Source organism: Mastigoproctus giganteus, chromosome 2 (assembly GCF_048544385.1).
Source record: "Mastigoproctus giganteus isolate SK-2022 chromosome 2, ASM4854438v1, whole genome shotgun sequence".
NCBI classification, from domain to species: Eukaryota; Metazoa; Arthropoda; class Arachnida; order Uropygi; family Thelyphonidae; genus Mastigoproctus; species Mastigoproctus giganteus.
In genome coordinates this window covers 209,282,543-209,301,308 of record NC_143576.1, presented here as the reverse complement: position 1 = coordinate 209,301,308, position 18,766 = coordinate 209,282,543, and the positions used below count along the sequence as shown (strand labels likewise).

General features: G+C 34.6%; 1 protein-coding gene and 1 long non-coding RNA gene across 2 annotated transcripts in view; both read left to right on the top strand.

Moving 5' to 3' along the window:
- Positions 1-406: 406 nt before the first annotated feature.
- LOC150090020 (uncharacterized) lies at positions 407-17,684 on the top strand. Its single transcript, XR_016546692.1, has 3 exons — positions 407-478; positions 15,919-16,040; positions 17,571-17,684. It is a non-coding gene; the product is annotated as an uncharacterized LOC150090020 (long non-coding RNA).
- Positions 17,652-18,766, top strand: part of LOC150090019 (protein fantom-like) — a 38,743-nt gene continuing 37,628 nt past the window's right edge. The window contains exon 1 of the mRNA XM_090390150.1: positions 17,652-17,763. Within this exon, the coding sequence (XP_090246276.1) occupies positions 17,652-17,763 (112 nt within the window). The remainder of the gene's footprint in view (positions 17,764-18,766) is intronic.

Sequence of the window (18,766 nt, the reverse complement as noted above, 5' to 3'; positions counted from 1 at the left end):
TAGTGCATTGCATTATGGTCTTAGCAGCTAGTACACAAATTAAACACCAACCAACCAACCAACCAACCAACAAACCAGTAATATGAATGTGATATTTTACCAGTTAGAGTCCATGTTGCCTTGTGGACTGCTAAGAAAAAAAAAAATAAAATATTGATAAAGGCTTGGTATGCCTTGGGAATTGAATTAATCCTTATAAACTCACTGATGGGTTAAATGGTATTTAAAAATTTTAATTTTGTTCATATAAAAAGATATTGCAAGAGATTTTTACAATAAGATACTGAATGTTTGCATTATATATAGAAAGGCCAAGAAAAAGAGATAAGAAAAATGGTATTTGAAAATGATGTTTCTCTTTTTTTTTTTGTTGGACCATTTTGGTTTTGTATTTTGGTAATAAAGCATAATTGAACAACTTTTTTATTCTAGGTTAGTGATGCTATTGGAGATCAAAAATTTAAACATTCATTTGAAGGTAAGTTGGGATCATCTTTTGTCACCATTTGTCATATTTTATTTCTAAGTATAAAAGAAATGTTTTTATGATAGGTGTGACACATTTCCACTAATTTCAACTTTGGTAAAAGTTTTAGTAAACAGTAACCTTTTATTTCAAGAATTTATTCAATATTTCAGATTTAAGAATTACGCTAGTTTACAAATTTAGCTTTGTTCACTGGAGTTTGAATTTCAATAGGTCCTACTGCCGAAATATGTTGCTGTGATTTCAGATATGACTTAGATTTTTTTCTATCACATCCAGATACATCACAATTTAAGAAATAAATAAGTATTGTTTTTTATGAAAGTATATAACTTTATTGTATTTAGTAATGACAAATTGATAGGATTACATTTTCATATATCAAAAAATACGTTAATACTAACAAGTATTAACCAAAATTCTGAAACTTTCATTAATCAGACCTTCATCTCTTTGTTTGAAAATAACGTTTAATCGTTTTTCTTTTATGTACAGTGCCAGGTTTCTCTCTTTTTAAACACCAGCAGTAGTCGGCCATCATGCTTGTATTCCACCTTCCCTGGTACCTCTGCTCCATTTCCTTTATGTCCTGATGGAATCTCTCTCCTTGTTCTTTGCTCATCAGTGCAAGATTTTCGGGGAAAAAATCAAGATGGGCATGCAAAAAGTGAATTTTGATGCTCATATTGCAACCTAAATTGCAAAGCTTTTCGAGCATATTTTGAACAATTTTCTCATAATCCTGTGATTTATGATTTCCTAGAAAGTTTTCCATTACACTTTTAAAAGTAATCCAGGCTTCCCTTTCAATGTCAGTCATAGTAGTTTCAAACTGACTGTCTAAAGCCAATTTTCTAATTTGGGGACCAATGAAGATACCCTCCTTAAGTTTTGCGTCAGATAAACCAGGAAATTTACTGCAAAGGTACTTAAAGCAGTTGCCATCCTTATTCAATGATTTAACAAATTGCTTCATTATGTCTAACTTGATATGCAGTGGAGGTAAAAGTATTTTATCTGGCTTCACCAAACTTTGGTGCACAATATTTTTTGACCCCGGTGTAAGATTGTGCCTCCGAGGCCATTGCTTCTTTGTCCAATGCAGTGCTTTAGCTCTGCTATCCCATTCACAAATAAAGCATGGCATTTTAGTGTACACCATGTTCCCCAACACCATACATAATACTTTTAAGTCTCCACATAGTTGCCATTTTAATTTTCTCCAGAAGCAACTTTAGATTGTCATAAGTTTCTTTTAAGTAGACTGAATGAGCAACTGGCACAGATACGTACTTATCTCCATTATACAAGAGAACACATTTTAAACTAGTCTTAGAAGAGTCTATAAATAGTCTCCATTCACTAGGAACATATGATGGAGCTCCTAAGGCACTTATTAAACCAGCGATATCACTGCAATATACAAGAGGACTTTCTTGTGAAAAATACTGTATAAACCCCTTTCACGATTCGATTTCTGTACCAGGAAAATGATGTACCTGGAGCAAGTAAGTTCTTCGCTTGAAGTCTGGATCCCAGAATTTCGGCAGCATACTTTGGAAGACCTAAGTCCCTTACTAAATTGTTCAGTTTGACTTGCATGAATTGTTGTAGCATTAAAATATTTTCTGGTTGATAACATTCCTCTTCACTAACCTCTTTAGCTTCTGCTTCGGTGGAAGAAGATGTGGACTCCAAAGTTTCTGGTGGAGTTTTTACAGGCAGATCAGGTCTATGCGGAACCGGTCTTATGGCTGACGGTAGATCTGGATATTTGATATCCTTTTTATTTTTTGAATTGTAACCTCTAATATCACATACACAAAAGTAACATTTGACATGGCTTACTGGCTCATGCCACACCATAGGAATAGCAAATGGCAAGCACACCTTTTTTCCTTGACTCCATTTTCTAAGATGCTCAACACATGTATGGTATACTTTATGCAGTGCCCATGATTTATCCTTATTGCCTAGTTTTATGTCAAAGTATACATAATATGATTTTTTTACAAAATCGGTATTATTTTGTCTCTGCTTTACAGGAACAAAACAACCACATATGTAACAAAATATGTTGGGACTGTTTATACACTTTCTGGTTGCCATACTAAAAGAAAACTAACACAATGAGAACTCACGATGGTTTTTACAGGAATACTGTGACTGCATAAGGGATGTACCACTTATATAGGCTCTGTGGTTGAGTGCACTGTAAAAACAAGTGTGCATGCTCAGACAAGTTTAACCCGTAACTACACACAGGAGTCTCCCAGACTCCACTCGGAAAATAAAATTCTGGGAATCACAGATGGGCCAGAAGAACGGGGTGGGGGCCATCTACCTTCCTGGGTCAAGGTCAGCTACCTTGCAGTGTGTGTAGTTACGGGTTTAAACATGCACAATCTGTTGTATTTAAGGCAAATATTTGATACTGATTATGAATATAGGGGTATAAAACTTGTAAACCATTGCAGAAACTATAGTTATGTACACATTTGCTTATAAGACCTAGGTAATATTTTGTTAATGAATTGTGAAAAATCTTTATGTGATAGAAACAAACGGACTTCGGTTTAGTAATCAGTAAACATGCATAAATAACTGCCACATACTTTTACTCAAACCCCAGATACACTGTAAACCAGTGTTATTAATGACTTATTCACTTTTACGTTACAGTAATACCCCGACTTACGCTACCCCGACTTACGCGAACTCGGAGTTACGCGGTTCTTGATTTTTTCGTTTGGCAACGCTGCCGCCCACTATCTTCAAGGTCGTTTTTCATATGTTATCGATATACGGTGCGACGGCGGAGAATGAGAGCGAAAGATGAACAAAATTCAACTTTGCTGCTTTTATGTTTTTTATATCAGTGAAGGGGAAACACATTTCACCATAATAACGTAAAAACCAACACAATTCCAGCTATGGTATAATCGCAAATGCAATTAGATCGAGTTTACTACCAGTTTATAACAGATTTCACTAGCAGAAACGCAACTGGATTTTTATTGTTTTATGGTAGTAACCCCTAGAAATGTGAGGTGTTAATAGCATATCTCTGCCTTTATGGTGTTGTTTATTCAGTTGCTACATGCGTGCAGCTTTGTTTATGCGTATCAAGCGTGCCTCCTCGTTTTGTAATTGTGCTTTATTCCCTAAAAATGCGTAAAATACTTAATTAAAAGGTGTGAAAAGGAAGCGTCCTGGTGAAGACACTGCAGATTCAGAGAGAAAAAGAAAAGCAATTATCGATAAACAGAGGCGGACTGGGTCAAAAATTCTTACCCAGGAAAATTTATAGTGGCGCCATACTATGGTTTATGGCCAAAATCACACTGGCCCACCGGGGTTTCCCCGGTAAGGCTTATGGCCAGTCCGCCTCTGTCGATAGAGAAAAAAATATGAAATTGTGAAACGCTTTGAGCGAAATGAAAGACCATGTGATATTGCACGTGCTACAGGCCTAAATGAAGCAACGGCGAAAAGCACATGGAACGAAGAACGCGTTATAGCTACAAAGCAAGGAATAAAAAAAATTATTAGCTTGCTACGAAGAAATTCTGCGTGAAAAAAAGAACGCGCTGTGTCGTCAGACGAATTTGTTAGATTTTATGAAGCCATCGACATCGAAATAACTTTTTAACGTAAGTCATTTGTTTTTTTAATACATATTTTGTATTAATATGTATAAAGAACTGCAATTTTATTAATATTTTTCTTCTAAACTAGTGTTTTTGTTAGTCCTTGGTCCCAATTAAGCAAAATTTATATGTATTTATATGCAAAGTTGTACCCCGACTTACGCGAATTCGACTTACGCGATTTTCGTCGGACCCACCTATCGCGTAACTTCGGGGTATTACTGTACTTGGGTTCATTTCTAATATCATAAGCCCCTCTCCCTGCACATACACATACATCACCAAAATCCTCCACCAAAAGGCAGATACTGAGTAGACAATGCTGTAATATTTCCTCAATATCAGAATTCTGTGCTATGATATCTCCAACAGTAATATGAAAAGGTTCATAATCCAGGTACCAAGTAATTGCACATTGAAATAAAAATCTGTTAAGACCATGTTAATCAGTATTTGATTACACAAAATATGTAATTGAATGCAGATTAATATAGTCTTAATATATAACATCTTTAATATTGTGTTAACTGTAATGAATGCATATTAATTGTAATCCACATTCTGATGTTGAGATTTTAAACTCCACACAAACATTTTTTGTCATTGATCTTGGTTAGAAGACACTCCATATAATTTGATAGGTCCTATTACTAATTGTAATGTGGAGTATATACTCTAAGGAGGAAGCTATTTTACATGATGAGCAGTGGTAAATTACTCAGTTTAATTAATATGCATCATCTTGTTTCCTCGGGGTCTGATAGTTGTGCATGTTTGTTTTTTTTTGTTTGTTTGTTTGTTTCTTTCTTTCTTTGTCGTTGTCTTTCTTTCTTTCTTTGTCGTTGTCTTTCTTTCTTTCTTTGTCGTTGTCTTTCTTTCTTGCTTCTGTTTAGTTACCACTTTTTTGCATCTCCCCTCTTTTATATTCACTATTCATATTTCACAATGATTTGTCTTTGTCATGCAGTTTTAGATTGTGTTTCTCATAATATGTATTGACCATATGCCATACTGCTCTTCTTAATTTGAGTGGAATCTAGAAGCTTAAGAGATGTTTTGGAGGCACCACCCCAGGTGTGGGAATAATATTCCATGGCAGATTTGAGATTTCTACAGAGTAAGTAGTTTTTTAGAAGAAAAATAACACAAAGAGCAAAAAGAAATCCCAGGTTTTTTTGATGTAGATGAAGCAGTATTTGTGATTTGTTTATGTCAAGAGAGATTAGAAGTCAGGGTAATTAATTGGTAATTAATTAGTAATAAATTAGTCTTCTTGCACTAGTGTTATTGTAGGCCCTCAGAGTTCAGTTCTGAGCCTATTATGGTTTTCAATATTTATTGACGATGTCAATAAAGGCATATCAAGGGTAATATCTAAGTTTGCATATAATATAAAGGTTAGCAGGGTGGTTAGCAATGGGGAATCAAAGCAGCAAGACATAGAATTCTTGTTTGTTGCTGCAACAGCCAATGTTGGTAATGTGTTCCAAGGGTAGAAATGTTTAAAATGAGGAAGTAGATAAAGCTAGGGAAACAAACCTAAATAACTTCAATGGGTGTGTCAGGGTAGTAAACTATAGAAGACCACTCAGTCTCAACTCTGGCTACAGTAATGTCAGGAGTAAAGTTGTCAATAAAGGGGTTAGAACAACTAATGCTGATATAGTAGGGCCAACAGAAACATGGTGACACTCGGAAATGGGGATGATGAGTTCCACTACGGTATGTAGAATGTATTTAGGAAAGATAGAGAAGATAGAAGGGGTGGTGGGGTCATGCTTCTTATCAAAAGCAGCCTGAGTGTGAAAAGAGCTTTTGCTGAGCCTGAAGTTGTTTGCCAGCATATAATCTGTGTGGTGTGATTTATTTGGATCAATGGTATAAATAATAAGAGTGAGAGTAATCTAGGGAGATTGTGAAGAGTATGACAAGAGTCTCTATATGCAGATGGAATGGGCAAGCAAGTGCGATTGTTTTATTATGAGTGACTCGATTCTGCCCCAGATTGATTGGACTAAGTAGGTGGGAAACTCACTGTGGGGGGAAAAAATTTAAAATTAACTAGGTGATTGTTATTTGTACCAGCATGTTAGAGAAAGTACTAGAGCTTAGAATATTCTTGACCTCATCGTTACTAATGAATCAGATGACATCACAGGGCTTAAAGTACAGGAACCATTGTCAGGAAGTGATCAAGCAATTGTCAGTTGGAAGATGAAGATAGATGTTGCAGTAGTTAAAGGTAAAGGCACAAGTTTTAACTTCAGAAGAGGGAACTTTGACAGTTTAAGGCAATATATGGCATCTATTATTTTATTTTTATTTATTTTATTTTATTTTATTAATAACAAGATACACAACAGGTAACCATTAACAGTGTATCTGAGAGCAGAACAATGAACAGAATTGGACAGACTGCTGAGTAAAGGCAAATACATTTGAATTATGGAATACTTTTAAAGCAAAAATCACAGAAGCCATGAATGCATACATACCATTAAGAAAATATTGCAGGAGGAGGATGCCAAAATTGATGACTGCAGAGCTGGCTGGTCAGATAGAGGAAAAAAGATAGCATGAGATAGTTACAGAGTGATGAAAAGTAGATACTTACAACAGTGCAAGTTGATCTGTAAAGTACCACAGGGGTTCAGCAGTGGCAGTTAGCTGTGATGGTTACTATTATATGTGCTCTCACATATTTATAAGCACTAAAAGTACTTATAAATATGGTTTTAAAGTGCTTACTTTAAATTCTTTTGTGATACATGGATATAGTCTGATAAGGTCTATCAGGTTAGAACTTTTAATCAAGGAATTGTAATATTCAAGCTAAATTTTGCTATAAGTCTGTTTTGGCAGTTAGAGCATTCTCTGTTCTAACTGTCGGTTCCAGCTGCCTATACTTTAGCATAGCGCTGGTACTTCAAAATTTGAAGAGCTACTTTTTGAATTCTACAAGGTATGGATGAAGGGTATGTCTGGCTGATTAGTTGTATATAATTTTGGGACAAAATATCTTCTTATCGGAAAAGATAGAATTTTAAAGATTTTGCGATTTTTTTAGTAAAGGCCTATACAGCCATTATTAATGAAGGAACAAGGCTGGTTGTGCCCCCTCTATGGTTATTAGTGTCCTCTATCTGTTTATGCAGCAGCATCTGTATTACTTTTGGAAATTAATTTTTCCAAAAGAGTAATACAGCATCTGTATTACTCTTTTGGAAATTCCTATGGTGATATAATTTCATAATAAAAAAATAATTTGTTTATCAAATGGAGTCAGATACACACATAAGGTTGATCTCACATGTGAAAAAATTTGTGGTGTTGAATTGGAAGAGGAGGCAGGTTCAACGAATCTTGAAAATGGTACTAAGGAGTCTAATCTCACTGTTGGTAGAGAGACCACTAAGTCTGCAAATTTCAAGCATAACTTAAGGAAGTATTGGAATTCTTTGCATAAGCTGGAATTTCAGGATCCAAGTATGTCACAAGGTAAATTGTCAATGAGCGTAAGCAAAGAATCTTCCGAGGCTTCTATCTCTGGAGGTGTAGGTGAGAAAATGTTGGAATGGGAGGTAGTTCTCTCGGGTAACGCTATCATGTTGGCAGAATTGGATAGTGAGAATAATAGAGATAAGGACATTGCACTTTTGATGCCACGTAAATCTCCTGAGTATACCATCAAAACACATTATCAAAGGCGGAAATGCTATGGTGGGGAAGAAAGTTCAGTTGGATCACTCTGTTCATCATCCAGTAGATCTCCCGTTTTAGGAAGAAGTAATAGAAGAAAAGTGAAGATTAATACTCCTAAGAATGATTGGGATAAGGAATTACGTAAAGTTAAGAGAAAAGTTCAGAGTGATCTGGATTTGAGTGAGGAAAATAAAATTTCTTCAGCTAAAATTGAGATAGGGAATGACACTGAAGTGAGTATCTGGTCGTCGTGTTCAAAAGAAATTAGGAACAAAAACATGAATTTCAACCCTGAGTTGTCAAAAAACATGACTTCTTTTGGGGGAGAGAAACTGCCTCAGTTTCTCTCCCGAAAAGAAAACTGGTGATTTCAGAGGAGATAATACTCATAGCTTTACAGAAATAACATTTAAATTATGCAAAGATTTCTAAGGTTTCCATTTTGCAAAGGAGAGTGGTATCAATTGAAGTTCAATCAGAGGAATACTGTCTAAATGGGATCTTCTTGAAGCCATGGTTTTGGAACTTGGAATACAAAATGATAAATTTAAGGAATGGATACAAAATATGCATGAATTCACTCAGATTTATAAGCAAGATATGGATAATTGACAAAATCTTAAACTTTATAGTGATATAGTTAAGAGTGATGTGTCTTCTGCTGCGAAGGACATTGGTTTGAAATTGGGTTCCTCAGACGATGAAGCAGCTAGATCATATGATGGTGAACCTGTTTTATTAATTCAGGCTAATGATGACTCTGTACTTAAAAGTAGTTAAAATGTCCAAATTGCTGTAGGTAAGGAAATGAGAAACTCATTGAGGGGTCAGGATACAGAAAGTAAGAAAAGTATTTGATCGTGGAATTGTTTTAGAAGTGCAAACTAAGAAAGACATAGAAGAAATTAAAAAGTGTGAACAATTGACACATCTTGGGTTAGTTTTTGAATTTCCCAAAAGACCTCGAATGAAGTTAATTGTATATGATGTTAGTAAGGAAATTCAGAAGGATGATATTTTTCACGACATGCATGAGAGAAATCTTTTTCTTTGGGATTGATGAAAGATGAGATGGTTGCTGAGGTCACTGTTCGCTTCATAAGTAGGAACAGGAGTGATTCCAGTAATAACTGGGTTTTGGAGGTTTCATATAGAATTAGAATGTTTCTAATGCAATAGCAGCATTTGTTTGTTGGAATGATGTCATACATGTTAAATGATTTCTACTTTATGACCGTATGCTACAATTGTCAGGGTTTTGAGCATACTGCTGAAATATGTAGACAATGAGATCCTATATGTAGCCACTGTGCTAGCAAAGGCCATACATATAGAAATTGTAAAGACATTAACAAAGAGGCTGTGTGTTCAAACTGTATTGCTAGAAATCATATGGGAAACCATTCTGTTTGTGATAAAAAGTGCCCAGAATATCAAAGTGTGCTTAAACTAATTAAACTGTTTACAGTTGATTCCTTTCATAACTATGGTCAATAGTCCAAATTACTGTAACTCAAATCAGTACACTCGCAATATAAGTGAGTGTACTGACTTTGCACAGCTTTCTCAGTCTGTTGTAGAAGAAATGAAAATTGTAAGTCAACGAGAAAATATTGATGTTGCTTGCATCCAAGAACCTTATTATGTGAATAATAAGATAGTTGGTTATCCCCTTTCCTGTAGGGTCATATTGAATCCTTATGTAGTGGTCATGCGGTTTGTGTTAACATTCAGTCTGCTGTTGGTGCATTTGTTTCTGTTTCAATGTATTTTAAATACAACTCTGACATTTGGCCATATTTAATTTATATTGATAGTGTTCTTGATAGGTTAGGAGATTTTCCTGTATTGTTTGCAATTGATTCTAATGCCAAGAGTTCACTTTGGTTCAGTGGCACTACTGATGATAGAGGGAAAGCTTTAGATGATATGATCGTGGCACGGAAGCTTATGGTTCACAATCAACCTGGGGAGGAGTCCACCTTTTGGATAGTAACTCTTACTAACTCAATTGGTGCTAGATTTGTCTGTGGATGGAAAGTCAAATCTAACTGGGTAAAATGAGTGATCATCATGCGATATTTTATGAAATCAATACAAATCGAGAAAATAGTGTTGGCTTGATTCAATTACCTGAAGCCTGTCTAGGGGCTATAAGGTGGCAGCTCCACCACTAGACTTACCCCGTGAAAGGCTGGTAACCTATCTGGGGAACATTCTAAATACTCGAAATTAGCTCAAGGGAAAAAACTGGACGTATCTCAAGGGTAACGACCTAGGCAATGGATATAGGACTACGATTAAGGAACTTAAAGTAGCAACTTGGACAGTTAGGGGAATAAATCACAAATTAGATGAATTGACCATGGAACTAGAAAATAGAAATATTGACATAGCAGTCATTACCGAAACAAAAAAGAAGAACAAAGGATCCAAAGAAATAGGTAACTTCATAATGATATACTCCAGCGTACCAAATGAAATGTGGGCATCATCGGGAGTTGCTGTTATAATAAAGAAAGAATGGGAAAACAAAATATTAGACTACTCTTGGATATCACCCAGAATATTGAAATTAAGACTAAAAATTCTAACTTATACAATAACAATCATTGGCATCTATGCACCAGTAGAAGTCAACATTGATGAAACTGCAGAATTTTATGACGAATTACAACAGATCATAGACCAAACTAACAAAGACGAGTATCTCATACTAGCAGGAGATTTTTAATGCAAAGGCTCAATCAGTAGACAAATGTATAGGATCAGAAGGCAAACTCATGGTCAACAATAATGGAAGATGCCTTATAGACTTCTGATTTTTAATAAACTTAAAATTACAAATACTTTTTTCAGACACAAGAATATCCATAAATTCACATGAGAAGCAAGAAACGCTAAGTCTATAATAGATTATATTATCATTAATGAAAATTTAAATGACAAAATTAGAGACACTAGAGTATTCAGAGGCAGTGAAATTGACAGTGATCACTACCTAGTAGAAAGCACTTTCAAAATAAAAAGAATAAAATCTTATCTTATTAAAAAGAAGAAAATACCAACAAAAACTACTAAGAAATTAAAAATACATTTGCTGGAAGATGAAAGCACTAAATTCCTATATGAAAGTCGATTTAAAGATAAACTCAAATCAGATGAAAGTGATAATGTTGAGGAAATCTGGTCAAACATGAAAAAATCAATTCTGGGAGCTGCTGAAGAAAATCTTGGATATAAACCTGTAAAAAATAAAAACTGGCTAAGAACTTGGAATGAACAATTGAAACAAACAATCAATGAGAAAAAAAAGACCTATAACTGTTCCTACAAACTAAAGACCTACATCTACACATAAAATATAAAAAGCTTAGAGCAGAAGTCAGAAAACTAACCAGAAGAATCTGACAAGATGACTGGGATAAATTTGTTAAATCTTTAGAATGTGATATCATGGGCCCACAGAGAAGAGGTTTTAAAATTTTTAAGAAATTACAACTAGACACAAATGATCGAATAAAAACCAACTCCATCTCCCAAGCAGAATGGAAGCAACACTGTTCCAAACTGTGGTATAACCCTGGCACTAGGGAATTGGAAGATGAATCTGTGGTAACCAAAGATGAAGAAAATATAACAATAGAAGAACTAGAGTTAATATTACAAAAATTAAAAAACCGAGAAAGCACAGGCATAGACAATTTGAATGTGGAACTATTTAAATATGGGGTCACCTTACTAAAAAACGCACTACTAAAATTATTTAACATCATATGGCATAAGCAACAGATACCCAAAGATTGGGAAACAGGAATAGTAATCAATTTACACAAAAAAGGCTCCAGAAATAACCCTAACAACTACAGAGGGATAACACTGCTGTCAACTGCTGCAAAGCTATACTCTAATGTACTAAAGAATGAACTTAATAAATACAGTGAACAATTCTTAGAAGAAGAACAATGTGGGTTCAGAGAAGGGAGAAGCACAATAGATGCCGTTTTCTCATTACAACAAATTTTGGAGAAAAGAAGAGAATTCAGTCTGCCAACGTTTCTGCTGTTTATTGATTATGAAAAAGCTTATGACAATGTAAACTGGGAAAAACTTTGGCAGATTCTACGTGAAGAAAATATCCCAACCCAACTCCAGAAAGCGATCCAAAGCCTATATAAAAACTCAACAGTCTGTATAAAATATTCTAATGGCCAACTATCAGACCCAATTAACACCAATAAAGGAGTCAAACAAGGATGTGGACTATCACCAAATTTATTTAATATCTACATCAATAAAATTCTTAAAGAATGGAAACAAACAATTAACAATGGAATACAGTTGAACAACAGGATTAAAATCCAAACTATAGTATATGCTGATGATCAAGTTATAATTGCAAAATCTGAAGATGAACTATAGATAGCAGCGAATGAACTGAATAAAATAGGTAAAAAGTACGATATGAAAATCTCCACCTTAAAAACAAAATCAATGGGATTATGTGAAAAAACATACAAAGTGTCAAAATTGTTATTGATGATAAAATAATAGAACAAATATCTGACTTCACCTATTTGGGAAATTTTATATCAAATGAAGGGAAAGATATCCACACTAAACTACAAAAATATAATAAAATGAATGGAATGATTAAACTCCACTTCGGAAAACAAATGACGACTGAAACAAAATTACGACTGCACAACATCACTTCAAAACCAGCCCTCTTCTAGAGCTGTGAGACTTGGGTCGTAAATAAGAAAGATGCACACAGACTAGAAGCAGCACAAATGAGATTTTTAAGACCATTATTAGGCTTTACAAGACTAGACCACCAAAGAAATTTAGATATCCGCAAGAAATTAAAAGTAGATAACATAGTAAATGACATAAAACAGTATCAGGAAAAATAGATCAGCCACATAGAAAGAATGAACCCAGACCGGATCCCAAAATTAGCCTTTAACTACAAACCCACAGGCAGGAGAGATGTTGGTCGACCAAGACAACGATGGCGAGATCAAGACTACCTCCAAGAGCTACAGCGGAACAGGTCTTAAAAGACCTAAGCCGGACCAAGTTCATGATGACGATGATGATTCAATTACGGCACTTTGTTGTTAAGTATGCAAACTGGAATAACTTTGAGAAAAGTCTTCAGCGGGCTATGATTGTGGTCTCTGAGTAATCTAACATGACAAGTGAGAACTCTGTGGAGTTTTTGCAAAAAGTTATCTATGATGCTTGAGTAGCTGCTATGAAACGGAAACAGATAAAACATAGACCAGTTAAGTGGTGGACATCTCAGCTTAATCCATTGAAAAAACTGGTTAATAAGGATAGGAAACAATTTCAGAAGGGCAAACATAGGGAAAGTGCCTTGGAAGTTATTTGATTAAAGAAACTATCAAAGTCTTCATAACAAATATGTCCATGTATTGCTATACAGAAATATGACTGCTGGAAAATGTTGGTGAAAACATCAGGAAATAATGACCCTTGGGGATTGGTTTATAAAATTTGTACTGGCAAATTCAGAGCCGCTGCTGATGTTATATATTCTATTGGCACGGACCCCACTGAGAGATGTAATTGGGAAGATTCCATGAGTGCAATCTTAGATCACCTTATAGGTAATGGTAACGGATATGACTGATAACCCATGTATTAATCTAGAACATCATCATATGCATGCTTTGAATGAGTCTTATGGTAATGACATTGAAAAATTACCCTTTACCCATGATGAACTTCTCGCCATTGTTAAGTCCTTTAAAAATAACAAATGTCGAGGTATGGACCTACTGGAGAGAGAGGTAATAAAAAATTTTCTAACCTTTATTCAAACGAATTGTTGCAAGTTTTTAATAATTATCAAAGAGATGGTATTTTTCCATCTCCCTGTAAAGATGCACTGCTCAAGATTATCCTAAAATCAACCAAGCCAACGAGTTCACCTGCTTTATATAGACCTATTGCATTGCTTCCTGATCTTGGTCAAGTTTATGAGAAGCTTTTAGCTATTCGGATTACTATCTACCAGAGAAATAATATTGACCTTTCTAACAAACAGTATGGTTTCACTCCTTATGTAGGTACTGAGGATGCGCTGCACTCTTTAGTTCGTAATGCTTGGGAATCGAATTATAAATATACCTTGGGAATTTTTGTCGACCTTGCTGGTGCCTTTGATGCCATTAGTTGGGGCAGTGTATTGATGATGTTGCACGTGGCTAAATATTCTTTTAATATTTTCTCCATAATTAAAGATTACTTTAAAGATTGCACAGTAACAGTTAAGTGAATTTTGGATCAGTTACACATCGTGTGACTCAAGGCTGTCTGCAGGGGTCTGTTTGGCTCTTTAATGTGGAACTTGGTTTTGGAAGATTGGCTCAAGAGAGAATTTAACCACTCGCACACAATAGCTTATGCAGATGATATGGTAATACTTGTGCACAGAAATTTCAGAAAGGAGCTTTAAATGAGATCTGATCACATATTGAAAGAATTATGTAAATGATGTAGTTTACATAGGTTGACAATTGCTACATACAAAACTAAATTAAGGATGTTGAAGGGTAAATTAGCTCTTAATAGACCTCCTCTCGTAAAGTTGAATGATATTTCCTTACAGCAGGTATTAATGATTAAATACTTGGGAATGTGTATTGCTAGTGGCTTGAACTTTATCTCGCATATTAACTATATATCAGAGAAAGTGAACAAATTTATTGCAATGATCACAAGAATAATGCCAGTGGAATGGGGCATAAAGGGGAAAGCACTCCATTTGATTTATTACTGTATTTTTCTGCCGATTGTTATGTATGGTGCATGAAGGTAAGCAATACCAGAAAGCTTTATTCTATACATCAAGTTATGTTACTCAAAATGGTTATGGCCTGCAGAACAGTTTCCAAAGAAGCTTTGCAAGTGTTAGCTGGCAAGATGCCACTTGATTTATAGTTAGTGTTTAGCAGCCTGTCCTTTTATTTGAAAAGAGGTGTAAAATCTGAGGCATCGAAATTGCAGGGCATTGAAATTAACACCTTGAATGACTTAAGAAACGAAAAGAAGAGGATGTGGGAGCTCCTTTTACAAAAATGGCAAAGGAGATGGCATTTTTTGGAAAAAGGTAGAATAACATTCAAATTTTTCCCTTTGTTAATGGTGTAAATTATATTAAACTGATCTGGTTAGTACCTAATCTACGTTGTACATCCTTATTAACAGGTCACAGATCTAAACTGAATAGTTTTGGAATCGTAGAAAAACACAACTGTATGTGTGGTGATCTAGAAACATGAGAACATATTGTTTTAAATTATTTGGAATATGTTTAATTGTTTGGAATATGTGCTCAATCCCATCCAATTCCTGGTGGATGGGATTGTGCTTTTACTTATTAAAACAAGGGAAAATTTTATTGCCTTTCAAAATTTTGCAAATTTGTGTAAATTCAGTCTTCGTGAGATGGAAATTCTTTTGCAATTGGAAGAGTTAAGATTGAATAATGGATGAATTGGTGGATTGTACCCTTTTATTTACATGGAATATTATACTATATTTTTTATAATATAGGAACAGAGAAATTTCTTTATGGGCAGGATGTTGGTACTCCATTTCCTTCATGGGTGGGTGTCCACTTCTGTTCCTGCCAACTATGTTGGCAAGAAGCCTTAGTCGTTGTATTTCTGGGATTTGATCCTGCAATAACACCTTCTTCCAGCTTGGTTTTGCTGGTTAATATGAGTAACTTCTGTTGAGCTCCCTGACTGCTGGTGGATTGCTGTTCCTTGAACTGTTTATCTTTTGGAGATTACCAGCGATGATCAGTCTCAAGGATGTGATGCTCATCTGTGGACAGGTCTCTTCATCAGTTTCTGTTGTAGCCTGCTTTTCCATTTTGTTGTGCTGTAGACATTGTCCTTCTTAAGTCCAGTGCCATTTGTTGTAAGCTGCTAAATGTTAACTTGCAGTAAATTTTATACTACTGCATAACCATGTTACATCTTTTAATTCTGATCATTTCTGTCACTAATTAATTTTAATTAATAATTCGAAAAATTTCAGAAACATCAAGTGGAAAGGAAACTAGTTCAGAAGAAGAACGAAAAGGAGGTATTTCTAGTTATTCAGAAAGTGACAATGATGTTTACGTACCTGCTGTGCCTAACATTCCTGTACCTGCCAAGGTCAGCATATTTCTTCCTCTGACTTCTCATGTGTGAATGCATTTTGTGCATATGCACGTATGTGAGGAAGCTTTTTTAATTTTCTGAAATATTAAATTACTAATTTTTAGATAGAATACTGATTGTTGGTCAATTTTAACATAAGTGGGATAATCAGTTGCTTAAGGCTTCAGAATTTAGAGCTTGAAATTATATCTAAGGCAGAATGTTGAGGGTGGTGGCTCTTGATATTAGATAGTTTCTTGTAATGCATTTGAAGTTAATTTATTAAAGAAAACTGTTTTAATTAGGTGTGTATACAATATAATTTGTAATAAGCATTAACCATAGCACCCAGTTCAAATTTTTCTTTCTAGATAGTGAATACTGTATTTTTATAAACAAATGAGTCTTCAAAGTATTCTCATTTATTGCCATAGAAGTGATAAAGTTTTTTTCCAGAATTCCCTCCATGTGGTTAAACAGATCTTTGGGTGATAAGACTGTTTTATTTGTTGCAGACTAAATCATGAATAGTTACTCCTCTATTATGAATTGTAGAAAGCTATCTTTGCAAAAATAGATGTCCCATCTTAGAGTAGATAAATATCTTGTCTATTTGAAATCAGAGATATACATTACCCTCCAGAAAGTATCTAGACACTCCTCTTTTTATAGTCCATTTGGATCTTTCTGGATAAAGAGGTTATAGTAGGGAGCTGTTTTTATGGTGTGGCCTAGGAGCTTTTGTAGTTGTGTAGTTGGCAACCTCAATGCCCATCTTAACATTTTGCACAATTCCATGTTTCTTATGATTTCTTTTGTGCAGACCCATTTTTGTTTTAAAAAGGTAATATCTCATGCCATACCACTGGTACTGTTCTAGAATGGTTCATGGACATGAATGTACAAAAGTTGAATGGCCAGTGCAAAGTACCGATTTGAACTGCAGAACAAAGGTATAGGATGAATTGAATGTAGAATGAGGGCCAGACCAACACATTCCTAGCCAGGAGAGTGGAGTACGTCATAGTAGTTAAAAAAGCCCCTTCTGGTCTGCTGTGCTATTGATGTGAGCGACAGTGATGGTATTGTGAAACCCATTTTGTCTGGATACTTTTTGGAGGATCGTGTAATGTTAAATAAAGGCCACAGAGCTCACTATATCAGTTTGTAATTTTGTATAAACTATACTTATAAGCACAGTACAATTTAACAATGTTTATTTTTTATTATTTTTTTTTTTCAACTGTATATTTTAATTTAATCATTATTGGCTGTTACTTTTGCCATCAGATTGGTATTTTTAAATTAAAAAAAAAAAAAAAAAAAAAAAAAGGTATATTTCATTGCAGAATTAAGATAATAGAGAGATAACAGTTTTACCTTAACTACCAAGAAACCGATGTGGGTAATCGTACTTTATGAAAATTTTTAAAAAATTTGAAGGAACCTAAAAATAAAGTATGATATAATTTAAACTGTTAACCTTTCTAAAACTGGCATTTGAATTCCCTGTTTTTGTTTCTCTTTTTTTTTTTTTTTTTACAGACTTCTAATGTAATTGCCATTGCTGTCTCAACACTGCAATTAAAAGAAGATGCTCCAGTATTGGCAGATCGAAATATACAAATGCTCTTTGTAGAATACAGGTTCCTTGATTATCCACTGGAAGAATTGGAAACTCCATTTTCTCTTCCAAAACCTATACCTCCACAACATATAGCATTTCATTTCAGGAAAGGTAAAGAGGTATAGTTTCTTTTTGTGAACTAGAGTATATACATATGATGAATTCCAAAGCTGGTTTAAAATATGAAAAAATTAAGGAATATTTTCTTGTAACTCTAAAGATTGTTGCATTTACTTTAAATGAAAACAAGGTCTTAATTGTAATTTTTCATGTATAAATTTTTAGACCGATTAAGTTTAAAAGATGAATTAATCTTTTTGAAGGTAATCAACAAATATTACCCCTCCTTTGGTCAAGACACTGATGTCATCATTTCAGTACGTGGTGGTGCCCTTTGAAATTTCTTGTGATCAAGAAATCCATGAATATGGATGGACATAGTAATATGAATCCAAGTTTCATCCGTAGTCACCAATTGATTTAAAAACTTGTTTCAGTCCTGGATAATCCTTTGCACAATTCACTGTCCTCCTCTTCTGGTCTGCATTCAGATCTTTTGGTATAATATTTTGTTAATTTTTTTTATCATTTTCAGTTCTTTGTGGACACCAATAGACTCATTGGTGTCCACAAAATATTACAAAGACACTAAATATATCCTAAATATTTCAGGATATATTTAGTGTCTTTGTAATATACATTAACCGTGCTTGATATTCTTTTAAAATCACATCTTAAATAACATCATTGTTTTCTGTGAACGACACAGTCAGGGTTGTAAGACCCCTGTTGAATTCAGCAACCCATTTCTTGATGATACTGTATAATAGTAATTAGTATTCACCTTATGATGGAAGGAAGCTACAGGCTTTTGCTGCACTGGCAAAAAAAAAAACACACAAGTAGATAAAATACAAATTATATGCTTCCCTCCTTATGCAGGTAACTATCCAGTTGACCTTTGAGTTTATTCAAACTGCCAGCCTCAACTGCCTGTGAGGACAACTTGTTCCAGCAATTAATGACTCGCTGGCTAAAAGAAAATGTCCTCATTATATTTTTGTGAATTTGCTTCCCATATATAATCCTTTCAAGAAAAGGTATTTCATTATTC